The following is a 20,730-nucleotide window of genomic DNA, read 5'->3' on the forward strand; positions in this document are numbered from 1 at the left end:
ATATTCCAAGGCATAGCAGAAACATGCTGGAGATGTGGGGCTGTTGATGGTTACATAGTCCACATAAAGTGACCTGCTCAAGAGTACAGGGTTTCTAGAAACCAGTGATTAACCAGATTATTGGGTTATCCTGTCTCAGCACACCTGGGGGGTGATAATATTAGGTCATAGAAGTAGCAACACCAAAAATAACGTGACTGCGTTTTGGAAACAGTTAGAATCACAATTAGTGATGAGATGCTAACATATTCTGAAACATACTCACTATGCAGAAAATACATATTACTTTACTAGTCAACATAGGAAGTTTGATAAAATCTGTCTGGCCTGCATAAACTACTTTTATAGGACAGACAACGCAACAATAAGACTTGTGAGGATTACGCATAGATCTGCATTACTGAAGATGAGAATAAAGGAGTGAGATTTATATTGAGTTCTTGAGATCCAAGCAGCAAGCAAAACAATAAGTTGGAAGATTTTGTGGTGGAAGAGGAGGGTTGAGTGATATACATTCAGTAGGCAGAAAAGTTCAAACAAGCAAAAGGGTCCAAAATCCCCAACAAGCAATGACATTTTATGTGTACAATAACATCTGACTTTTAGATTGTACAGCAATAAAATGTTTGAATTGGAAAAGACAACATTTGCTATCAATACTTGGGTGATTATGGTACTGTTGCAAAGGGACCACTATTGGGTGGTCACACTGATTATAATTTATTTGGGACTCATTCACTGATATTTTTGAACTCTATCACAGGGGGACTGCTCCCCAGTGTATGTGCTCTGGCCCCTAAAACATGTCGAAATTGGCGTAAAACATGATTAGCACATAGACCTACCATTGGGGACTGTGTGTGTTGGTGCAGGCTAAATTAAAAACACGACTTGTCACCCCCGTGTGGCAGGTCCTCTAACACTGTATGTGCCTAAGACAGGGTGCATCAAGGCACATGCGAGGGCATATATGCATAAGCAGATATGCCCCTGCTATGTCTCTGTCGATTCTGAGGCATAGTAAATGGATCGGGAAGCCATTGTAAAAGCATGTGCTACACACTGGTCATTATTAGTTCCCCTGCTACATGATGGGTTCTATGAATCCTGGGATGTTTGGTATCAAACATCTCATAATAATAAACCATTACTGATCCCAGTGATGGATTTAATAATAACTGCACACAGAGAGCACTTTAGAGGTGTCCCCTGAAAACCTACCAACCACTAGTGTGCTGATTGACTGCTCCTGACCAGTTCAGCCACCACAGATGCATTTTTGCCTCCTCCCTCCCCCCCCCAAGGTGGGAGGAAGCACTCTCGAGGGCCTGGGACAAAAACCTGCACTGGGCGGACGTGTTACCACCTCCCCCAGGCAGGATGGACATTAAAGGGCAGGAAGCTTCAATGGCCTTGCCACCTTTGTAATGCAACGCAGGTCTTTCCAAATAGCGGAGATGATCAAACCCCCCTGTCCTGACCCCACATTTTGATGGCAGCACCCAACCCTAAGGTGGACGAGCTGAAGTAGATACTACTTTTTAAATTCCTCCATCTTGCTTGGAAGGCATTAGGCTACTGGGGCTTGGGTTATGCCCATTCCCAGGGGAAGTAGTGATAGAAAGTGTGTAGTCATCCTAAAAGTGGTCAGCCCAGTGGCTACTGCATGGCACTCCCTGTAATGCCCCTAAATTGAATATTTAGGTGGTACCACTTAACTCTAGAACTAAGCTCCTGGTGACCTAGAAGACAAGCACAATGAAGAGTTGCACCTGCAGAAGAGGAAAAGAAGAAGCGGCTGACCACACCAGACTGCCTGCTGACCTCAAAGGATTCTGCCCAAGAAGCCAACTTGTCCAGCCTTCGAAAAAGACTCAAGTCTCCCTTGAGCAGTAGAACTGCTCTGCAACAAGAAACTCCAGAAAGACTCTGAAGCTGCTGAAACCTCAAAGACCTGACACCTAAAGTGACCACTGCACCCGACATCTACGACCTGAGATGAAGGCTGATGGTCCCTGGCTGCCCGGAGACCGAACCAGTGTGGTCTCACCCATCTTGGACTCCCCCAAGTTGCCTGCAGCCTCTGCACGCAGGCCGCCCTCTCCTGCAGTATTGTGGTGAGAGGAAACCTGACACCTCCAGCAACCACTGCACCAGTTGTCTCTGACCCCTTCTGAGGGGGGCCCGGGTGCCAATGACGTCCCCGGCTCATAAGAGCTTGAGTCCACCCTGGGTCACCCCGACAGACAACCTGACAATGCCTGCAGACTCAACAAGTCAGACCCCCTGACTGCGAGTGCTCCCGGACCAGAAAACCCAATGCCTAAAGACACCCCTAGCGCCTTGAGACCCTAATGGGGGAGTAGCTGCGCTTTACAAGCACTGATTAATTGACTGATTGACCCCTGCATCCGTCGCCCCTGGGCACAGGAGAAGAGGACAAAAGGTGCACCTACATCTCCAAGCACCCCAGGTCTACTACCTACCTGCTTGTTGTCCCTGACTGGCTTCCTAACCAGAGCCTGCAGCCTGTTTGTCACAGGGTCCAACTCCCATAGACAACCATTGGTCACTCAACACCTTACTGCACCTCTGCACTCGGGTGGCCCAATGCTGCCCGGTGTGACCTGTTGGTGTTGTTCTGATCAGTGCACAGTACTTGGCCTGTGGACACTGTAGGAAGGTAGCCTCTTTCTAGCCTTGTTACCCCCACTTTTGGCCTGTTTGTGAGTATATGTCAGGGTGTTTTCACTGTCTCACTGGAATCTTGCTAGCCAGGGCCCAGTGCTCATAGTGAAAACCCTATGTTGTCAGTGTGTTTGTTATGTGTCACTGGGATCCTGCTAGCCAGGACCCCAGTGCTCATAAGTTTGTGGCCTCTATGTGTTCCCTGTGTGGTGCCTAACTGTATCACTGAGGCTCTGCTCACCAGAACCTCAGTGTTTATGCTCTCTCTGCTTTCTAAATTTGTCACTGCAGGCTAGTGACTAAATTTACCAATTCTCATTGGCACACTGGTACACACATATAATTCCCTTGTATATGGTACTGAGGTACCCAGGGTATTGGGGTTCCAGGAGATCCCTATGGGCTGCAGTATTTCTTTTGCCACCCAGAGGGAGCTCAGACAATTCTTACACAGGCCTGCCACTGCAGACTGAGTGAAATAACGTCCACGTTATTTCACAGCCATTTTTCACTGCACATAAGTAAGTTATAAGTCATCTATATGACTAACCTTCACTTAGTGAAGGTTGGGTGCCAAGTTACTTAGTGTGTGGGCACCCTGGCACTAGCCAAGGTGCCTCCACATCGTTCAGGGCAAATTCCCCGAACTTTGTGAGTGCGGGGACACCATTACACGCGTGCACTATACATAGGTCACTACCTATGTATAGCGTCACAATGGTAACTCCGGACATGGCCATGTAACATGTCTAAGATCATGGAATTGTCACCCCAATACCATTCCACCTATGCCAGAACCATTGACTCCAGTGTCGTCAACAGATGTCCCTGTCTGCACCATGACCCAATTCTGGTATTGGGGGGACAATTCCATGATCCCCCGGGTCTCTAGCACAGAACCCGGGTACTGCCAAACTGCCTTTCCGGGGTTTCCACTGCAGCTGCTGCTGCTGCCAACCCCTCAGACAGGATTCTGCCCTCCTGGGGTCCAGGCAGCCCTGGCCCAGGAAGGCAGAACAAAGGATTTCCTCTGAGAGAGGGTGTTACACCCTCTCCCTTTGGAAATAGGTGTGAAGGGCTGGGGAGGAGTAGCCTCCCCCAGCCTCTGGAAATGCTTGGATGGGCACAGATGTCGCCCATCTCTGCATAAGCCAGTCTACACCGGTTCAGGGATCCCCCAGCCCTACTCTGGCGCGAAACTGGACAAAGGAAAGGGGAGTGACCACTCCCCTGATCAGTACCTCCCAGGGGAGGTGCCCAGAGCTCCTCCAGTGTGTCCCAGACCTCTGCCATCTTGGAAACAGAGGTGTTGGGGGCACACTGGACTGCTCTGAGTGGCCAGTGCCAGCAGGTGACATCAGAGACCCCCTCTGATAGGCTCTTACCTTTCTTGGTAGCCAATCCTCCTTTCTTGGTAGCCAAACCTCCTTTTCTGGCTATTTAGGGTCTCTCCTCTGGGGAATTCTTCAGATAACGAATTCAAAAGCTCACCAGAGTTCCTCTGCATCTCCCTCTTCGACTTCTACCAAGGATCGACCGCTGACTGCTCCAGGACGCCTGAAAAACCGCAACAAAGTAGCAAGACGACTACCAGCAACATTGTAGAGCCTCATCCTGCCGGCTTTCTCGACTGTTGGTGCTCCGGTTCACAAATCTTCCAAGTGCTTGATCGGGTACTTCTGCGGGTGCTCCCTGCTTTTGTGGGGGCTCGCTGAGTTGCTGAGCGCCCCCTCTGTCTCCTCCTCCAAGAGGCGACATCCTGGTCCTTCCTGGTCCCCAGCAGCACCCAAAAACCTCTACCGTGACCATTGCAGCTAACAAGGCTTGTTTGCGGTATTTCTGCGTGGGAACACTTCTGCAACCTTCTTCGCAACGTGGGACATCTTCCATCCAAAGTAAAAGTTCTTAGTCCTCTTCGTTCTTGCAGAATTCCAAGCTTCTTCCATCCGGAGGCAGCTTACTTGCACCTTCATCTGGGGTTTCCTGGACTCCTGCCCCCCCCCCCCCCCCCCGACACTATCGCGACTCTTGGACTTGGTCTCCTTGCTTTGCAGGTCCTCGGGTCCAGGAATCCACCTTCAGTGCCTTGCTGGTGTTTGTTGTTCTTGCAAAATTCCCCTATCACGACTATTGTGTCCTTTTGGGGTAGTAGGTGTACTTTACTTCTACTTTTCAGGGTCTTGGGGTGGGGTATCTTGGACACCTTGACTGTTTTCTTACAGTCCCAGTGACCCTCTACAAGCCCCCATAAGTCTGGGGTCCATTCGTGATTCGCATTCCACTTTGGGAGTATATGGTTTGTGTTGCCCCTAGACCTATGTTCACCTTTTGCAACCTATTGTAATTCTACACTGTTTGCATTACTTTTCTGACTCTTACTTACCCGTTTTGGGTTTATGTACATATAACTTGTGTATATTACTTCCCTTCTTACTGAGGGTACTAACTGAGATACCTGTGGCATATTGTCATAAAACTAAAGTACCTTTATTTTTAGTAAATCTGTGTATTGTGTTTTCTTATGATATTGTGTATATGATATAAGTGGTATAGTAGGAGCTTTGCATGTCTCCTAGTTCAGCCTAAGCTGCTTTGCCATAGCTACCTTCTATCAGCCTTAAGCTGCTAGAAACACCACTATTATACTAATAAGGGATAACTGGACCTGCCACAAGGTGTAAGTACCTTTTGGTACCTACTACAAGCCAGGCCAGCCTCCTACAGACACCACTTGTGAGGAACATGAAGCTCCATCCCATCCCGCAGCGCAGCCACGGTCCACCGATGCCAGCACCATCGACTCCAGTGTCGTCAACAGATGTCCCTGTCTGCACCATGACCCCTGGACGCCGCACGGAGCCTGTCCTGTGCTGCACTGCCGACTTGGGCCTACAGATGATATCGCTTCAACAACGATGCCGCTGCCTGCATCGTGACCTGGTGACACCGCCCGTCACACCGCCTGCTTCACACCGCAGCCCTGGTCTCACAGATACCATTGGACGCTGTCACCGAGCCGCTGCCTGCACCGTGACCTGTGGGCACCACACGTTGCATCTTCCCACTTCACACCGCAGCCCCAACGCCATCCACGCCACTGCTCCTGACTTCATCAGCCCGGAGTTCGATCCGCAACGCGCGTGACTTCAAGGGCTCAATAACCCCCACACCGACTCCAGAACCGACACCGCAACACCAAGCAAGGATTACAATGCCCTGCAAATCCAAAGGTACTATTTGCGGGTCTTCCCGACACCGTAGCTGGCCCGCAACGCCACGGCCGGCCTGAACTGTTTGTTTTGTTGATCACAACGCTGTGATAGTCCCAGGTGGAGCTATTGACTTCTATCTTTAAGTTAAATCTTACAAAATTCATAACTTTAACACTGTATGTTGGATTTTTCTCGTTTTGGTCTTGTTTTATATAGATAACTATTGGCTATTTTTCTAAAACTGGTGTGGTGTTCTTTTGTAGTGTTTTCACTGTGTTACTGTATGTTATGTGCAAATGCATTACACATTGCTTCTGAGATAAGCCTGACTGCTTGTGCCAAGCTACCAAGGGGGTGAGCAGGGATTATCTGAGCAGGTATCTCCCTTATCCTGACTAGAGTGAGGGTCCCTACTTGGACAGGATGCAAACCGACTGCCAACTAGAGACTCCATTTCTAACAATAAGCCTAACTTCTCGCCCACACTACCACACATAGAGCATTAGTCCTATCTACTTTTGCCTCTGCAAAGCCAACTGGAGATCCATTGGATTCTCTGCACAGTGTACTTCATTTTAGTGCACTATATAGAGAGCCAGCTTCCTACAAACATTCCAAAGAAAGCACTTGGCTAAGTTAATTTCCCCTAGAGCTAAAACCCTCAACCCGACCAACCCAGAAAGCTACAGGACAATATGCAATAGACAAGTCCCAGTTAAACTATTTGAAAAAACATTCTTTTCACAACCCACCAACTTCATTGAAACTAATAACCTGAAGTTGGATCAGCATCTGTTTAATTGTTCTCACTGATCTCATACTGCTGATGGGACTGGAAACAGCAGCAACTGCCCCATCGGAATTAAAAGGTTGGTCTTAATGAGAGCCATAAAGCTCAAGAGAGAAATGAAAGCCTGGCTGTTCCACAATAAGCAATCTCAGACGCCAACCGAATACTCTGGAACCTCATAAATCATTAGATAACAACTTCAGTCTTCAACTAACTCTCTCAAACTGGATGAGCACCCCAGGACACGAACCCCCTTCTGGCATGCAAACTACAAACTAGGGATACTATGAAAAGACCTGCCAAACAATGCTGCCTAGCACAGGACTCTAAATTATTCTGACACTGCAAGTCCCACTAGCTGTATTATCTGACCTTCACTTATCTCATTACCATGATGATCACAGTAGATGGTTTATCACAGTGCATCTTGGCAGATCCTTGACATTCCCTTTCCTCCTCCGAATACTTGTTCAGGCTCATAAGATAACGGGATGGTCGACCTTAATGCAGCAACCATTACCAAATCAGGGCTGAATCTCTCTTATAATGCCTATAACTACCAACAAGCATTGGCAATGCCAATAGGTCTGGCTTTAAAGGAATGATGTATGGTACTGTGAAGTAAATAACATGGGAACAGATATGTATTTTGGTGTAAGCAAATACCTGTAGAATAATATTGGCGTAGGTAAAAAGGTTTGGTGACAGTTGCACATTCAAGCCAGTACTAAAATTCCATGCAGGTTAATGACTGCTCTCCTCCAATCTGTCTGCTGCCAGATAAAAACAACATAGATTATCTAACTGAGACACTTTGATAGCATTTCAGTGCCATGTGTGTGCCCTTGAAAGTTCAACCTTAGGCAGCTGGATAAATAAAAAAATGATCACAGTTATGTGTAGGCCAAGCACTTTTGTGTGGAAGTACACAACTTCTGCCCATTTGAAACAAGTACTCCTGGCTCCCAACATGTGGGTGAAGCAAAAGCCCATTCGTAGTGATGCTCGCATAATTTTCTGGTGACAGCTGCACTTCTTAAGAAGACCATAAAAAGGGACCTGCGAGCTAACTAACGCTATGAGTGTATCTCAAAACATAAATCGGGTGTCTATCCCTCACACTCCTGTCATTTGCTGCACTGCTAAGAGCTGCATCCCATAACATGATACCCCCACTTCAGTAATACGCACAACATGGAAACACTTCCCTTGTAGCCTGAACACTAAGTATGCATCCTCCCAACCACACACACCCTAAACTGTGTGGCAGGCTACCCATAGGCACAAGTACTATATCATTTCACTAGCGGTAGTAAGCAATATATTTATAAAACATAACACAATATAAAATGTCAACTCGGCTGCAGCAGCAGATCCAGAATTGTTGAATAAATAAAAAAATCACTAGGACAGAAGTACCAGGAAGACAGAGGTACATGTAATATGTCAGAATGGCCAATGTTGTGTATAACAGATAGAAAGGGTACTTTGAACACATGAAGATAAGTACACTTCTCCCAGTCACACGCCACTATGTTTGTATGATACAAAGATGTTACTCACGTGCATGGGCCAAGCTGAGGGCCCACAGCCGGAGATAGGAGGCAGTGTTGGATATACAGCCCAGGCAGTATTCTATGGTGTGGATGCACTGATGCACAAATATGTCTCCAAAGTTGAACTGAAAAATAGGATTACAAAATATGTAACTTGAGTACATTGGTAAATTCCACATCAAAAAGAAATTATGATGATCTAGGGTTGGAATCTTGTAGAATCACAGTCTATCAGCCATACTTATTTAATAGTTCATCTCTCATTATCTGCTTAAGCACTTCTACTCATGAGTGTCATTCTACATTTAAAATGCTTCAAAAATGTTCTTCCAAAGACACCTCTAGATTGGGATATCTGATTCAGCGTTAAAATCCCCTTTTCCTCAAGAACATTTCATCGCTGAAGACTGATTACCCTCCTCATACGCATATTTTGTTAACAAATCTCCATCTCCTGAGAATGCTCCCTCTTCCAAGGATATCCTACTTTCCACTTTATCACTTGGGAATACTTCTGCTTTAACAAGGCCCTTAATCACCAAGCTCCCTTTTGCAAGGAGATGCTCTTCCTTCCTATAACACACTCCATCCCTAGAACATCCCTTCCCATAGACCAATCCTCATTCAATAGGGACTCTCACTGCCAAGAACACTTCATCCCATGAGAGTGTTTCTCTGGCCAGGCTATGCCTTCTGTCCTCAGACCTCCTTGTCTGGAGAATGCTTCTGCTTTCAACAGTACCATCTTTCCACAGAAAATACTACCCCCTAAAAAATGCACCTCCTTCCAATAACATCTGCCTTTCAAGAACTTTCCATTCCAGGCAAAAGCTCCTTCTTAAATTAACACCTCCCATCACCGGAAATGTCAATTTCCTGTGAATGCTACACCTTCCACAGCAAGACTCTCTCACAATACTGCTTCATCTAGAAGTGATTTTCCTTTCAGGGAGACCCTTCTTCCCCAAATAGCTTCATTTCCAAATTATGTATATTCTATCAGGGTACAACCTAATTTTCGAGAGTGTCCTGCTCTCCTAAATAACTTCATCCTCTAAGACCACCTCTCTTACCCAAAATTCTGCATCTGCTGTGAATGCTTTTCCTTCCAAATACACCACCATTCCATAGAAATCGCCCTCTCCTGGCATTACTATGATCAATTCTTACCCTTCCAACAACATTCCTCATCTTTAAAGATCTCCCTGTGACTGAATACTTATATTCTGAATGGTACCACAATAAACAAAATGTCAAAAAGTTATTGCTATAAATGCCTGTTTTATAGGACTTGTTCTATGGCAAGACAATAATAGACATTTATTTAATCTGCTGGGTTGTACCAAAATTGCAGTAAAAGGAATGGATCTCACTCCTTGGGTACAAGAGATATGTAGATCTAAAAAAGATATATTACATTTTTGAAATTACAAGCCATTTTAGTCGAATATACATATTGTAAGTTAGCCTTGTTTTCTAGTGGTTTTAACTACTTAGCCTGGTGCTTGTCAGTTATCAAAGCAGTGTAAGATGTACACTATCAGGAAAGGGTTAAATTGCTCTGAAATATGAACAAACAATCTCTCAGTTGCACTCCAGCTAGAGTACTGGAAGTGACATTTGATGTCATTTAGGGGTTCAATCTCTCAGTTGCACTCCAGCTAGAGTACTGGAAGTGACATTTGATGTCATTTAGGGGTTGGCAGAACAGATGTTCTGTCATACATCGCCCTGGATACCACTTTGCCAAACTGCAGTTCCCTCGCGCTATTCAGTGGTTGGAAAACCACAGACAAAGCATCAGTGGATCTAGAGCACAATCATTGGTGGTGCCCTATATGCCACATGGCACCCACTTTTGAAGCATCAGGAGGCCAGCCTATTCAGGATGACAATCCCATGGCGGGTTTTCCCTGCCCAGGCAAAAAAATATTGGACCTCAGCAGGTAAATTAGCAAAGTCCTTCTAAGCAAGGAGCAACTGTCCTGTACACCTTGACCAGTGTGGGTTTGTCTCTCAGAAACAAAACCCCTCTCTTTGTGTCTTGCTTCGAGAACTATAAAACATGTTGAGCAGGCTCTCACAACATGCCAGCCCTGCAGCATTCAGTCATGCCAAAGCATTTCCAGCAAAATGATCCCCAGCTACCATAGCAAGGTTCTGTGAGTGTGGTGGGTGGCCTGATGGTCTGATGCCACAAGGATGAAGGGAAGCCATCCATTACCTGGAGGGCCATCGCCATACTTTAAGGGAGGTCCTTAATGGTCGTGCATGTAAATTATTATAGATAATTGAAATATTCTATTGTTTAACTTGTTTGGTTTTCAATTTGTTGCCTTAATCATAGTTGATTTAATTATTCACATCATAGACTGTGTACTGGAAGGTTGCCGATAGCAGACGAGCATACAAATGCTTCTGGGCTACTTTGCTGGACACGTAGAGCTGCTGGGCCCATGTGAGGCATCCGACGACTCCTCACACCCACCATAACGTGTGAAATACTGTTATTTACAGCGCTTGGAAACAGCAGTCATGTGGTATCAAGAGCATAATACAAATAAGATTGCTATTATTATAGTTACTATTATTATTACGATTATTATTATAGATGGCAACAGAGCACCTCACACACCTCGAGCGATCAACTTCGCACATGCTGAAAGTAGGCTCCCTCTAACATTGCCTGGCACTGGCAGCCACATTCGTGTGAGCCAGGATTACAACATTACTACAGATGCACCAGGGGCGGCTCCTGTAAAATAAAACGATATTTCATTATCATTTTATTTTATATGGGAGGTGCAGGGCTAGGCCATGGGAGGGGGAGAGTTGGGTGGAAGTGGAGCCTGTGCACTAAGGCCCATATTTATACTTTTTTAGCGCTGCATTTGCGTCATTTTTTGACTCAAAAGCAGCGCAAACTTGCAAAATACAATTGTATTTTGTAAGTTTGCACCGTTTTTGCGTCAAAAAGCGGCGCAAATGCAGCGCTAAAAAAGTATAAATATGGGCCTAAGTGCGCATGTGTATTTGGCCGGCCATCTCCGGCAGGCTTAACACACATGCGCACTTAGGTTTCTCCAACCTCACTGTGTTACACAACCGGGTTGTAGAAACTGCACAGGTTCCAGCGTGCTGTCTGAGCAGCAGACCAAGCCGCTCAGACCAATCCTGTTTCTGCTCTCATGCTAGGTTTAACATGAGAGCAGCACCAAGATTGCCGGGTAGCCTGTGCTGCTGTCCCAGGGAATGTTTGGGCACCCGAAGAGAAGAGAAGGAGGTTTTAAAAAATATATATTTATCCCACCCCCTTGAGATTTGTGGCAGCCACTGCTGATATGCACAGTTCACCTTCGCCTCTGTTTTCATGTGAACCTTTGCATATGCTATTCTATGGCACAAGTGGCTTTGGTGTCTTCTGGCCTCAGCCTTGTTCATCCGGGTCCATGGCTAGAGAAGCAGAGAAGGAACACTGGCATGATCCCTCGCGACAAGCCCTCGACTCTGTGACTACCTTAATACCAATTCATATTGAAGACAATTATACGGATGACACACTGTTACCTATTCACCTACTCTCAGGGCCTATTTAGTAGAGAGGTCTATCTCCAAATCTCTTCCCTATACTACCTGAAGACTCTGCAAAGAAACCCTTGCTCTTCAGAAAGGCTACCCAGACTGCAAACCCTACAATCTACTTTCACTGTAACGCTAATGGCTGCTCTTCGCACTGCTGAATTTAGACCCAATCACCAGAGCACAACCGCTCAGTCCTCTTTTGCGTCACAGAGTTGGAAGGAGGCGTCATGTCTGGTGGATGTTTTTGATGTCCCATCTTTTCCCAGCAACCAGTACTTACCCACCAGAGAAGAGGTGAATAAGACATGACACAAATCTAACCCAACCCAACCATTTATGCATGTCAACGCACACCCATTCACCCTTCTATGTATCTTGAACATTAGCTGAAGATAAAGGAAACATTCCTCTTTGTCCCAAAAGACTATTCCTCTTCTGGACGATCTGTGATCTTTCTTTGCTTTTTCATACCTCTCCTTCATGGTCTCCGTGGCCACCACCGTGATCTTCTTGTCTGGCAGGTTTAGCATGGTTGGACTGCACCACTTCACCTTCGTCATGCTCTGAAGTTACCTCAGTATCAGGTGGAGACTGTATCTGTCACAGAAAGAAAGATGGATATTCACTTCAAATGTAAATGTTAACCTATTTTTAGTCTTTGACTGAAAAAGATTGTGATTGGTAAATTGTGCTTTTTAACTCGGAAAACAAAGGGCCTGATTTGGATGTCGGCAGAGGGAATACTGCGCCACAAATGTGACAGATATCCTGCCCCCTTATTATGATCCCCATAGGATAAAATGGGATCGTAATACAGCAATCCTTCACAATAGTGACAGAGTATTTCCCTCTGCCGACATCAAAATTGGGCCCAACATGATGTTTAATATAAAGAAATAAAATGTACAGAGTTTTAGATAAAAACTCCATCTGATAAAATGGAGTGGTTAGGATGCTAAATCTTAAAAGCAGTGAATTTGGCAACTACTGTGAACAACACACCCCTGCCTCCCTCAATACACTGCTCATGACCTCAAACATGACGTCACAAATTACATCCTCAATGAAGCTGCTACAGAGCCTGGAGTACTCACAGAAGGGTCTGGTTGAAAGCCAAAGGGAAGGTAACTTTAGGTGGTAGTTTCATGTAATTCACCACAGTAGGTGAACCTTCTACACAGCAGTTAGATAATCTTGCTGCCCTGCTTGCATTCTTGAGGTCTCAATGCTCCTTAATGATGATTCTATCTGCCGATATTTATTTGACCAGCAAAGACAGTGGAGACAATGGGTGAGACCAGCCAGACCCTCGGGGTGGCTGCAGCGTGATTGAGGGGTGATGTTCCAATGATGTTTCAACTTCTCATGTCTTTCTATTCTAGTCTCATGAATCATGTGGTGAAGGAATACATGTTTTTATCATTTCGGTTGTGAGGTTTTCCCACCTAACGGAGGAAGAAATACATTTATCCTAAACTCTTCCTTTCTAATGTATACAGTGATACTAATTGGCTGCATGAGGGGATCCCAGTATTCACCACGTTGTGATATTTATCATCTGCTAAGTGGCTTTGAGATTAAAGAAAGTGACCTTTTGTGTGTTTTGTCTTGTTTGTGGGTGTGTTTTTTCTTGTTTGTGGGTGTGTTATGTCTTGTTTGTGGGTGTGTTTTTTCTTGTTTGTGGGTGTGTTATGTCTTGTTTGTGGGTGTGTTTTTTCTTGTTTGTCGGTGTGTTACGTCTTGTTTGTGGGTGTGTTTTGTCTTGTTTGTGGGTGTGTTATGTCTTGTTTGTGGGTGTGTTTTGTCTTGTTTGTGGGTGCGTTTTGTCTTGTTTGTGGGTGTGTTTTGTCTTGTTTTTGGGTATGTGAAAACAAGGATCATTGGTCACGTACACAGACTTCCTCCCTCTTACTTCTCATTCTTTGCCTCCCCTTTATCCTATACTTGGCTTGAGCAGGAACCTTGGGAGGATTATGTAACCGTGATTCCTAGCTGGACCACTCTAATCAGAAGCTAATACCTTCCTTTCTTCTCCAAAGTTACTTTCTTCCAGGTTAGACAGGAGGCTTGACAAAGGCAACCCCAAGTGGGTCTCACTTGGAGATATCCCTCCCTCTCTTAGTCTCCTTGAAAGGACCTTGATCAGCGAGAGAGGTGAATCCCCGAATTTTGCATGGAGTTGCTTGTAAAATAATTCAATACCCTATGTCAGTTTTCATACAAAAACTCTGAATACTATGACAACTAATAGAATTCCTTGGAGTAATAGGTGATTTGCAGACACCTCTGTGCATGTCCTGGTGATAGGAAAAAGTCCATTCGTGAACCTGCCTTGACCAGCCTTTGCCTGCGGAGAGCAGCATTCACTAGAAGAGAAATGTGGGTATCTTTTATGCCTCCCTCTCTGATTATATGTTACAGTCTGAGGGTTGAGAACTTTAGCCTTTGCAAAGTTGTTGAGCTACATGGTATGACCTATGCCTGTGGTTCCTTAGGCAAGTAACAGCAAAGTCCAAGAGCTATGCCGGACACGTTAGGAGAGACATTACTGGATGGCTTGAGAAGTTCTGCCGCTGGACTCCAATTTTCGTGCAGTTTTCAGGAAATATCCTGATTTAATCTGGCACTCTGGAACATGTATGACTAGCACTGAAGCATCATCAGTAACAACCGTAAACGATATCTAGAGAGGTCCCATCCAAACCACCACTTGAAGTAATCCATCCCTCTCATTTCTGCACCAAAAAACTTCTGTGTCAAAAAGATTAATACAGCCTTATAGCCCTTCGCAGAGGACTATACCGTGTTTGAAGGCCTTGAACCCGCGGCTTGGGCCTATAACAAGGGAGAGGGCATTTCAACAACCAGTATAGCCTGAGGAGAAGGGCTATACGGATATTAGAACATTTCACCCACTAAAGGTAGAATGTTCTAAATAAAAGGGGAGAAGCATGAAGACTAACATTGGAATGTTGGAGCTCCGGGCTTACAGCAGCCATTATAGGTCTGGGATCACTTCATTGTCTCCCAACATTCCAACGTTCCAATTAAATCATTTCGTCCCTGACAGGTGGCCCGTCGACCTGTCAGGTGGTGGAGGCCAAGGCCTCTCTATGGCGTGAGAGGAGCTGGAGTGGCTGCCTTCACAGCACTGAAGGTTTGTTGAGTGGGTGGGCGCCATGTTTAAAGCACCCACTTCACAGACGTTTTTGTACTTACAAAATAAACACATAACGCACAAGCTTGTTTTCTCTGCCTAAAAAATAAATGACCGACAGGCAGTGCGCTCCATCCTTGAGTGTACGGCATAGCCTCCATTTCCCATGTCCTTGTTTGCAATCCATGAAAGAGAGGAACTGTCTCATGTATAAGGACAGGTGATGGTCACTGTGCCCTGCCGGCCCTTTGGTGGACAGGTCACAATGTGAGGTTTACGCTGACAGAACCAGTGAAGGCTCCGCCCGTGTAAACTTGCCACTTCTTTCGATTCAAAACTGGTCACGGGAACCACAGGTTTAGTGGAGCAGGGCGGCCGCCTATTCACAGCGGTTCTCCTACTCTGTCAAACTGTAAACAAGGCCCTGCGCCCTGGAGAGCTTTTGGGGAAATGATGTATGTACACTGAAGCACCTGTAAGCAAACACTGGTACTGCGTGGAGTGTACAATTATAAATAAATCACCAAGGAACAAACAAGCGGCCGGTTTTATGCTCTGTGAAGTTAAGCATGGAATCCCACTTCCATGAGGATTAAAGTTCTCCCTTAGCGCCTACTCTGAGTGGGAAGGACAGGCTGATCCAGGGGGGAGGCAGCCATGTCCCCATGTGCCATAATACAGGACTCAGGTAGGGGCCCTCTCCCTTGATGCACCCCTGACCCCTAAGTGCAGTCACACTCCTCCCCTTCGCCCCTCCTTCTACTGAGAAGCCAACATCCCATTCATGCAGGCCTTCATCTGAACAGACAGCCTCCTTTCTTTACCTCATGTATTTTTTTATTCTTACCCTTCCCATGGTTAAATCTTTTTGGTGTCGCAGATCACAAGCTACTGGTGAATGAAAATGTGTCCCAGGACACATCGGATATCAGGGGTGTCTTGTGCGCAGTATAAGCCGCTGCTCTTACCATGCGCTGTTCCTTCTGGTGATTGGCTCGAAGGATGAATGGTTTGATCAGCAGCATCCAGGGCACGGCGATTAAAGCAAAGATCACCAGGAAACTTTGAACTTCTTCCTGCAGGGTGGATGGAAGCAGAATGGAGGGTTGGTAACAACACAGAGAGGACCATAAAACACAAAGCATCAGCAGTGACCACGAGAATGCTTCGGCCTCAGTGAACTAGAGATTGAACGGTAGAGGCAGACAGGTTCTCTCAGGAGAACAAGGGCTTCTTTTTTGTGAACTAATCCCCCTACATTGGGGTTTGTGTGAAGATGTGAGGGGTCTTCTCACAGCAGAATGACACTGCAAGTGAGACAACATTTGATTGACTCACATGAGTGTGAAGCCTGCTAATTACATGTCCTGTTGTAGTGTGGTGTGCGCTTCTCTAGGATGTGTGATCCGTGAATCTCAGTGGTAAGGTTATGCGTGGATCTGTGCTGCTCTCCATTGAAGACTTGAATGTGTGATGCGTGGTATTTTATGTTATGATGTGTCATGAACTGCTCATTGGCAAATACTTCAGATGCTTGTTGCAGGCTCCTGTCTGATAAAGAGTTAGGATGCCATTGCGAAGGAGCAGCCCCTGTCAATAGGTGGTTTTGTGTTATTTCTTAAGCACTTTAGGTTGAATTGCTTGCTGAGCTCTTGCCGTGATCAATGCCGGTGCCTGGGACCAAGTGCCAGGAGAACTGCCGCCTTGCCAAAGATCTGCAGCGTGTGGATATGTGTGTGTTGGAATACAGGTTGACATTTGATTTTGTCTTTGGTGCATTAGTAACAAACCTCTATAGATGTGTTGCTGCTGGCTGGTTATCCGCAGGCAGGGCACATGTTTCTGAACAAGAATTGTGGACTCTTCCTCTAATTTGAGTCAAGACCAGAGATTTGCTCCTTGCAGTCAGTGATCAGTTCCTTATTGCAGTGCTGGTATTGTCTAACTTTAACTTGTCTGATTATGGCAGGTGGTTCAAGACAGTGTTGCATGAATACGTTTTATCAGTATGGTGTTACACTGTTACCATTGAGTCCCTGGACATTACTACCGTTTTGTTTTGATCATAATGGTGATTTTGTATTCCTTAAAGTTGATGAAATGGTAGGTGTGACATAGTATTTTCAGTTTGTGTATGAAAGCCACCGATAGTCATTTTCTTTTTTGTGTTTTTTAAACTCATAAAACATTCAGACACCCAGGGTCTAGAGCAAAGGGGGAGGGTGTTGAGGTGTGTTTTCTTTGTGACTATAGAAATGACGTGTTACATGCTAAGCCGAGAATTCTCCACAAAGCAGTGGGACTTTTGTGACCAAGGACAGATTGAAGTCACCTTTTTAGCCAGAATTTCATACCATGGATGATGCCACGAGATACTAGACTTGTGTCTAAAGTAGTGATCTATTTGCAGAATTGTTAACTGTGGCCTGCATTATGAATGGAAGCCTATGAAGTGCTGTTCTGTTTATTGGCACTGTGTGGTTGATTTTGCCTGGGTCTACTGTGTATTTGTTGGAGTGACAGCTATCCTACCTCATGTAGGCAGAGGGGGAGGTAGATGGTTCCGCTGGAATCTGCCCTACCTGGTGCGGATATAGAGGGCCGTTGGTGGGGTCGCTGTAGTTGAAAAGGAACATGTTGATGAAATGGATGAGGATGCTTGGAGCATACTGTGACTTGTGGACATCAAACTGGCACCACTTGTAGATAATCATGAAGACCAGGTACCCAAAGAGACAGATAATGAAGATCATCTCGGGGATGAACTGCAGGACAATGTTGATAGTTCTCTTGAAGTAGCTGGAAAGACATTAATGTGTGTTAAAGTCATCACTTATCTGGCTGACAAGCTCACTATCTCTGATAGCTGTCATCATATCCACAGCCAAGGCACCTTCAGACAGGAGATGAAGAAATGCAAACAAAGAAAAACATAAGGCAACAGGCTTTCTCTATCTAAGCACTTTCGATCTAGAACAACATCCTCATACCCCATAGCAGCTTCCGTGACCCTGCTCTAATTTAAGAAAGAGCTGAAGTGGTACCACTTTAAAGAACACTATAGCAGGGTGTGATAACAGTCTAATGCTAATATTAAAACAAGCATCACTGCATCACTTATTGACTGTGTCTTTCCCTTCGATACTATTCAGCATTTTTCCTCTATAACGACTTCTTTGTCTTTTGGGGAACTTTAGTGCACTTTGCACTCACTTTTCAGGGTCTTGGGGAGGGCTAATTTTCTAACTCTCACTATTTTCTAATAGTCCCAGCGACCCTCTACAAGGTCACATAGGTTTGGGGTCCATTCGTGGTTCGCATTCCACTTTTGGAGTATATGGTTTGTGTTGCCCCTATCCCTATGTGTCCCCATTGCATCCTATTGTAACTATACATTGTTTGCACTGTTTTCTAAGACTATACTGCATATTTTTGCTATTGTGTACATATATCTTGTGTATATTTCCTATCCTCTCACTGAGGGTACACTCTAAGATACTTTGGCATATTGTCATAAAAATAAAGTACCTTTCTTTTTAGTATAACTGTGTATTGTGTTTTCTTATGATATTGTGCAAGTGACACTTGTGGTACTGTAGTAGCTTCACACGTCTCCTAGTTCAGCCTAAGCTGCTCTGCTAAGCTACCATTATCTATCAGCCTAAGCTGCTAGACACCCTATACACTAATCAGGGATAACTGGGCCTGGTGCAAGGTGCAAGTACCCCTTGGTACTCACTACAAGCCAGTCCAGCCTCCTACATTGGTTGTGCAGCGGTGGGATAAGTGCTTTGAGACTACTTACCACTCTTGTCATTGTACTTTTCATAAGAGAAAAATATACAAAACAAGGTCAGTGTATATACACATAGCCAAAAACAATTGCATTTCCTCTTTTCACTCTTTTCTAAGTGCTGAAAAGTACTCCTAACTTTCTAAAAAGTTCTAAAAAGTTTAAAAAGTTTTTTTTCTCTGTCTTTCTAAAAGCTCTGACAAACTTTTTATCTTTTACTATCACTTTAACTCTCTCTAAAAATGTCTGGCACAGGCCAAAATGTTGATCTGTCCAAACTTGCATATGATCACCTTAGCTGGAAAGGAGCAAGGAGTCTCTGCATAGAGAGAGGTTTGAATGTAGGGAAGAATCCTTCCTTAGAACTGTTAATTAACATGCTTAGAGTACAGGATAAGGCCATAAGTGCCCCATCTGTTGAAAAAGTAGCTAATGGTTCTCAATCTGACCCAGGGACTCCCCCAGGAAAAGATTCAGGAAAGAAACTTCCTAGCCTGCCCATTACTAGACAGTCTAGCATAGTTGGTAATGATGATGAGCCACACCATATAAATAGTGTTGTCTCACATCATAGCAAAAGCATTTATTCTCACCATACTGGTAGTGATGTTTCTGTTAGCCAAGCTGTTAGGGTGGCTTCTGTAAGGGACAGGTCTCCTTCTGTCCATTCTCACCATACTTCTGTTTCAAGGCATGTCCCTCCCACCCACCCTGATGACAGATTGTTAGAAAGGGAGCTCAATAGATTGAGAGTGGAACAAACCAGACTGAAGCTCAAGAAGCAACAGCTGGATTTGGATAGACAGACTTTAGAAGTAGAGAAGGAGAGACAGAAACTGGGTTTAGAAACCCATGGTGGCAGCAGCAGTATTCCCCATAGTCATCCTGTAAAAGAGCATGATTCCAGGAATCTGCACAAGATAGTTCCCCCTTACAAGGAGGGGGATGACATTAACAAGTGGTTTGCTGCACTTGAGAGGGCCTGTGTTGTACAGGATGTCCCTCAAAGGCAGTGGGCTGCTATCCTATGGCTATCATTTAGTGGAAAAGGTAGGGATAGGCTCCTTACTGTGAAAGAAAATGATGCTAATAATTTCCAAGTTCTTAAGAATGCACTCCTGGATGGTTATGGCTTAACCACTGAACAATACAGGATAAAGTTCAGAGAGACCAAAAAGGAGTCTTCACAAGACTGGGTTGATTTCATTGACCATTCAGTGAAGGCCTTGGAGGGGTGGTTACATGGCAGTAAAGTTACTGATTATGACAGCCTGTATAACTTGATCCTGAGAGAGCATATTCTTAATAATTGTGTGTCTGATTTGTTGCACCAGTACTTGGTGGACTCTGATCTGACCTCTCCCCAAGAATTGGGAAAGAAGGCAGACAAATGGGTCAGAACAAGGGTGAACAGAAAAGTTCATACAGGGGGTGACAAAGATGGCAACAAAAAGAAGGATGGTAAGTCTTCTGACAAGGGTGGGGACAAATCTAAAAATGAGTCTTCATCAGGCCCACAAAAACACTCTGGTGGGGGGGGTGGGCCCAAATCCTCTTTTAATCAGAACAATGAAAAGAAACCATGGTGCTATTTATGTAAAATAAAAGGCCATTGGACAACAGATCCCAATTGTCCAAAGAAAGGCACCAAGCCTCCTACCACTACAACCCCTACTGCTACACCTAGTGTCCCTACTAATAGCAGTCTTGGTGGGAGCAAACCTACTAATAGCCAATCCAAGGGAGTAGCTGGGCTCACTATTGGTAACTTAGTTGGGGTTGGCCTTGTTAGGGAGGCCACAGAGGCTGTGTTAGTCTCTGAGGGGGCTATTGATTTAGCCACCTTAGTTGCTTGTCCCCTTAATATGGATAAGTACAAGCAGCTACCCCTAATAAATGGTGTTGAGGTTCAGGCCTACAGGGACACTGGTGCCAGTGTGACTATGGTCATA

The 20,730-nt window shown here is 45.1% G+C and overlaps 1 protein-coding gene across 1 annotated transcript in view; it reads right to left on the reverse strand.

Annotated features, from left to right (window-relative positions):
• The window catches only part of LOC138287520 (V-type proton ATPase 116 kDa subunit a 4-like), a 237,330-nt gene that overhangs the window by 47,704 nt on the left and 168,896 nt on the right, over nucleotides 1–20,730 (reverse strand). Inside the window, exons 16-19 of the mRNA XM_069227986.1 lie at nucleotides 17,568–17,784; nucleotides 15,954–16,061; nucleotides 12,300–12,425; nucleotides 8,254–8,371 (exon numbers count right to left, since the gene is read on the reverse strand). Coding sequence (XP_069084087.1) covers nucleotides 8,254–8,371; nucleotides 12,300–12,425; nucleotides 15,954–16,061; nucleotides 17,568–17,784 — 569 coding nt within the window. The remainder of the gene's footprint in view (nucleotides 1–8,253; nucleotides 8,372–12,299; nucleotides 12,426–15,953; nucleotides 16,062–17,567; nucleotides 17,785–20,730) is intronic.

Source organism: Pleurodeles waltl, chromosome 4_1 (genome assembly GCF_031143425.1).
Source record: "Pleurodeles waltl isolate 20211129_DDA chromosome 4_1, aPleWal1.hap1.20221129, whole genome shotgun sequence".
In the NCBI taxonomy this organism is placed as follows: domain Eukaryota; kingdom Metazoa; phylum Chordata; class Amphibia; order Caudata; family Salamandridae; genus Pleurodeles; species Pleurodeles waltl.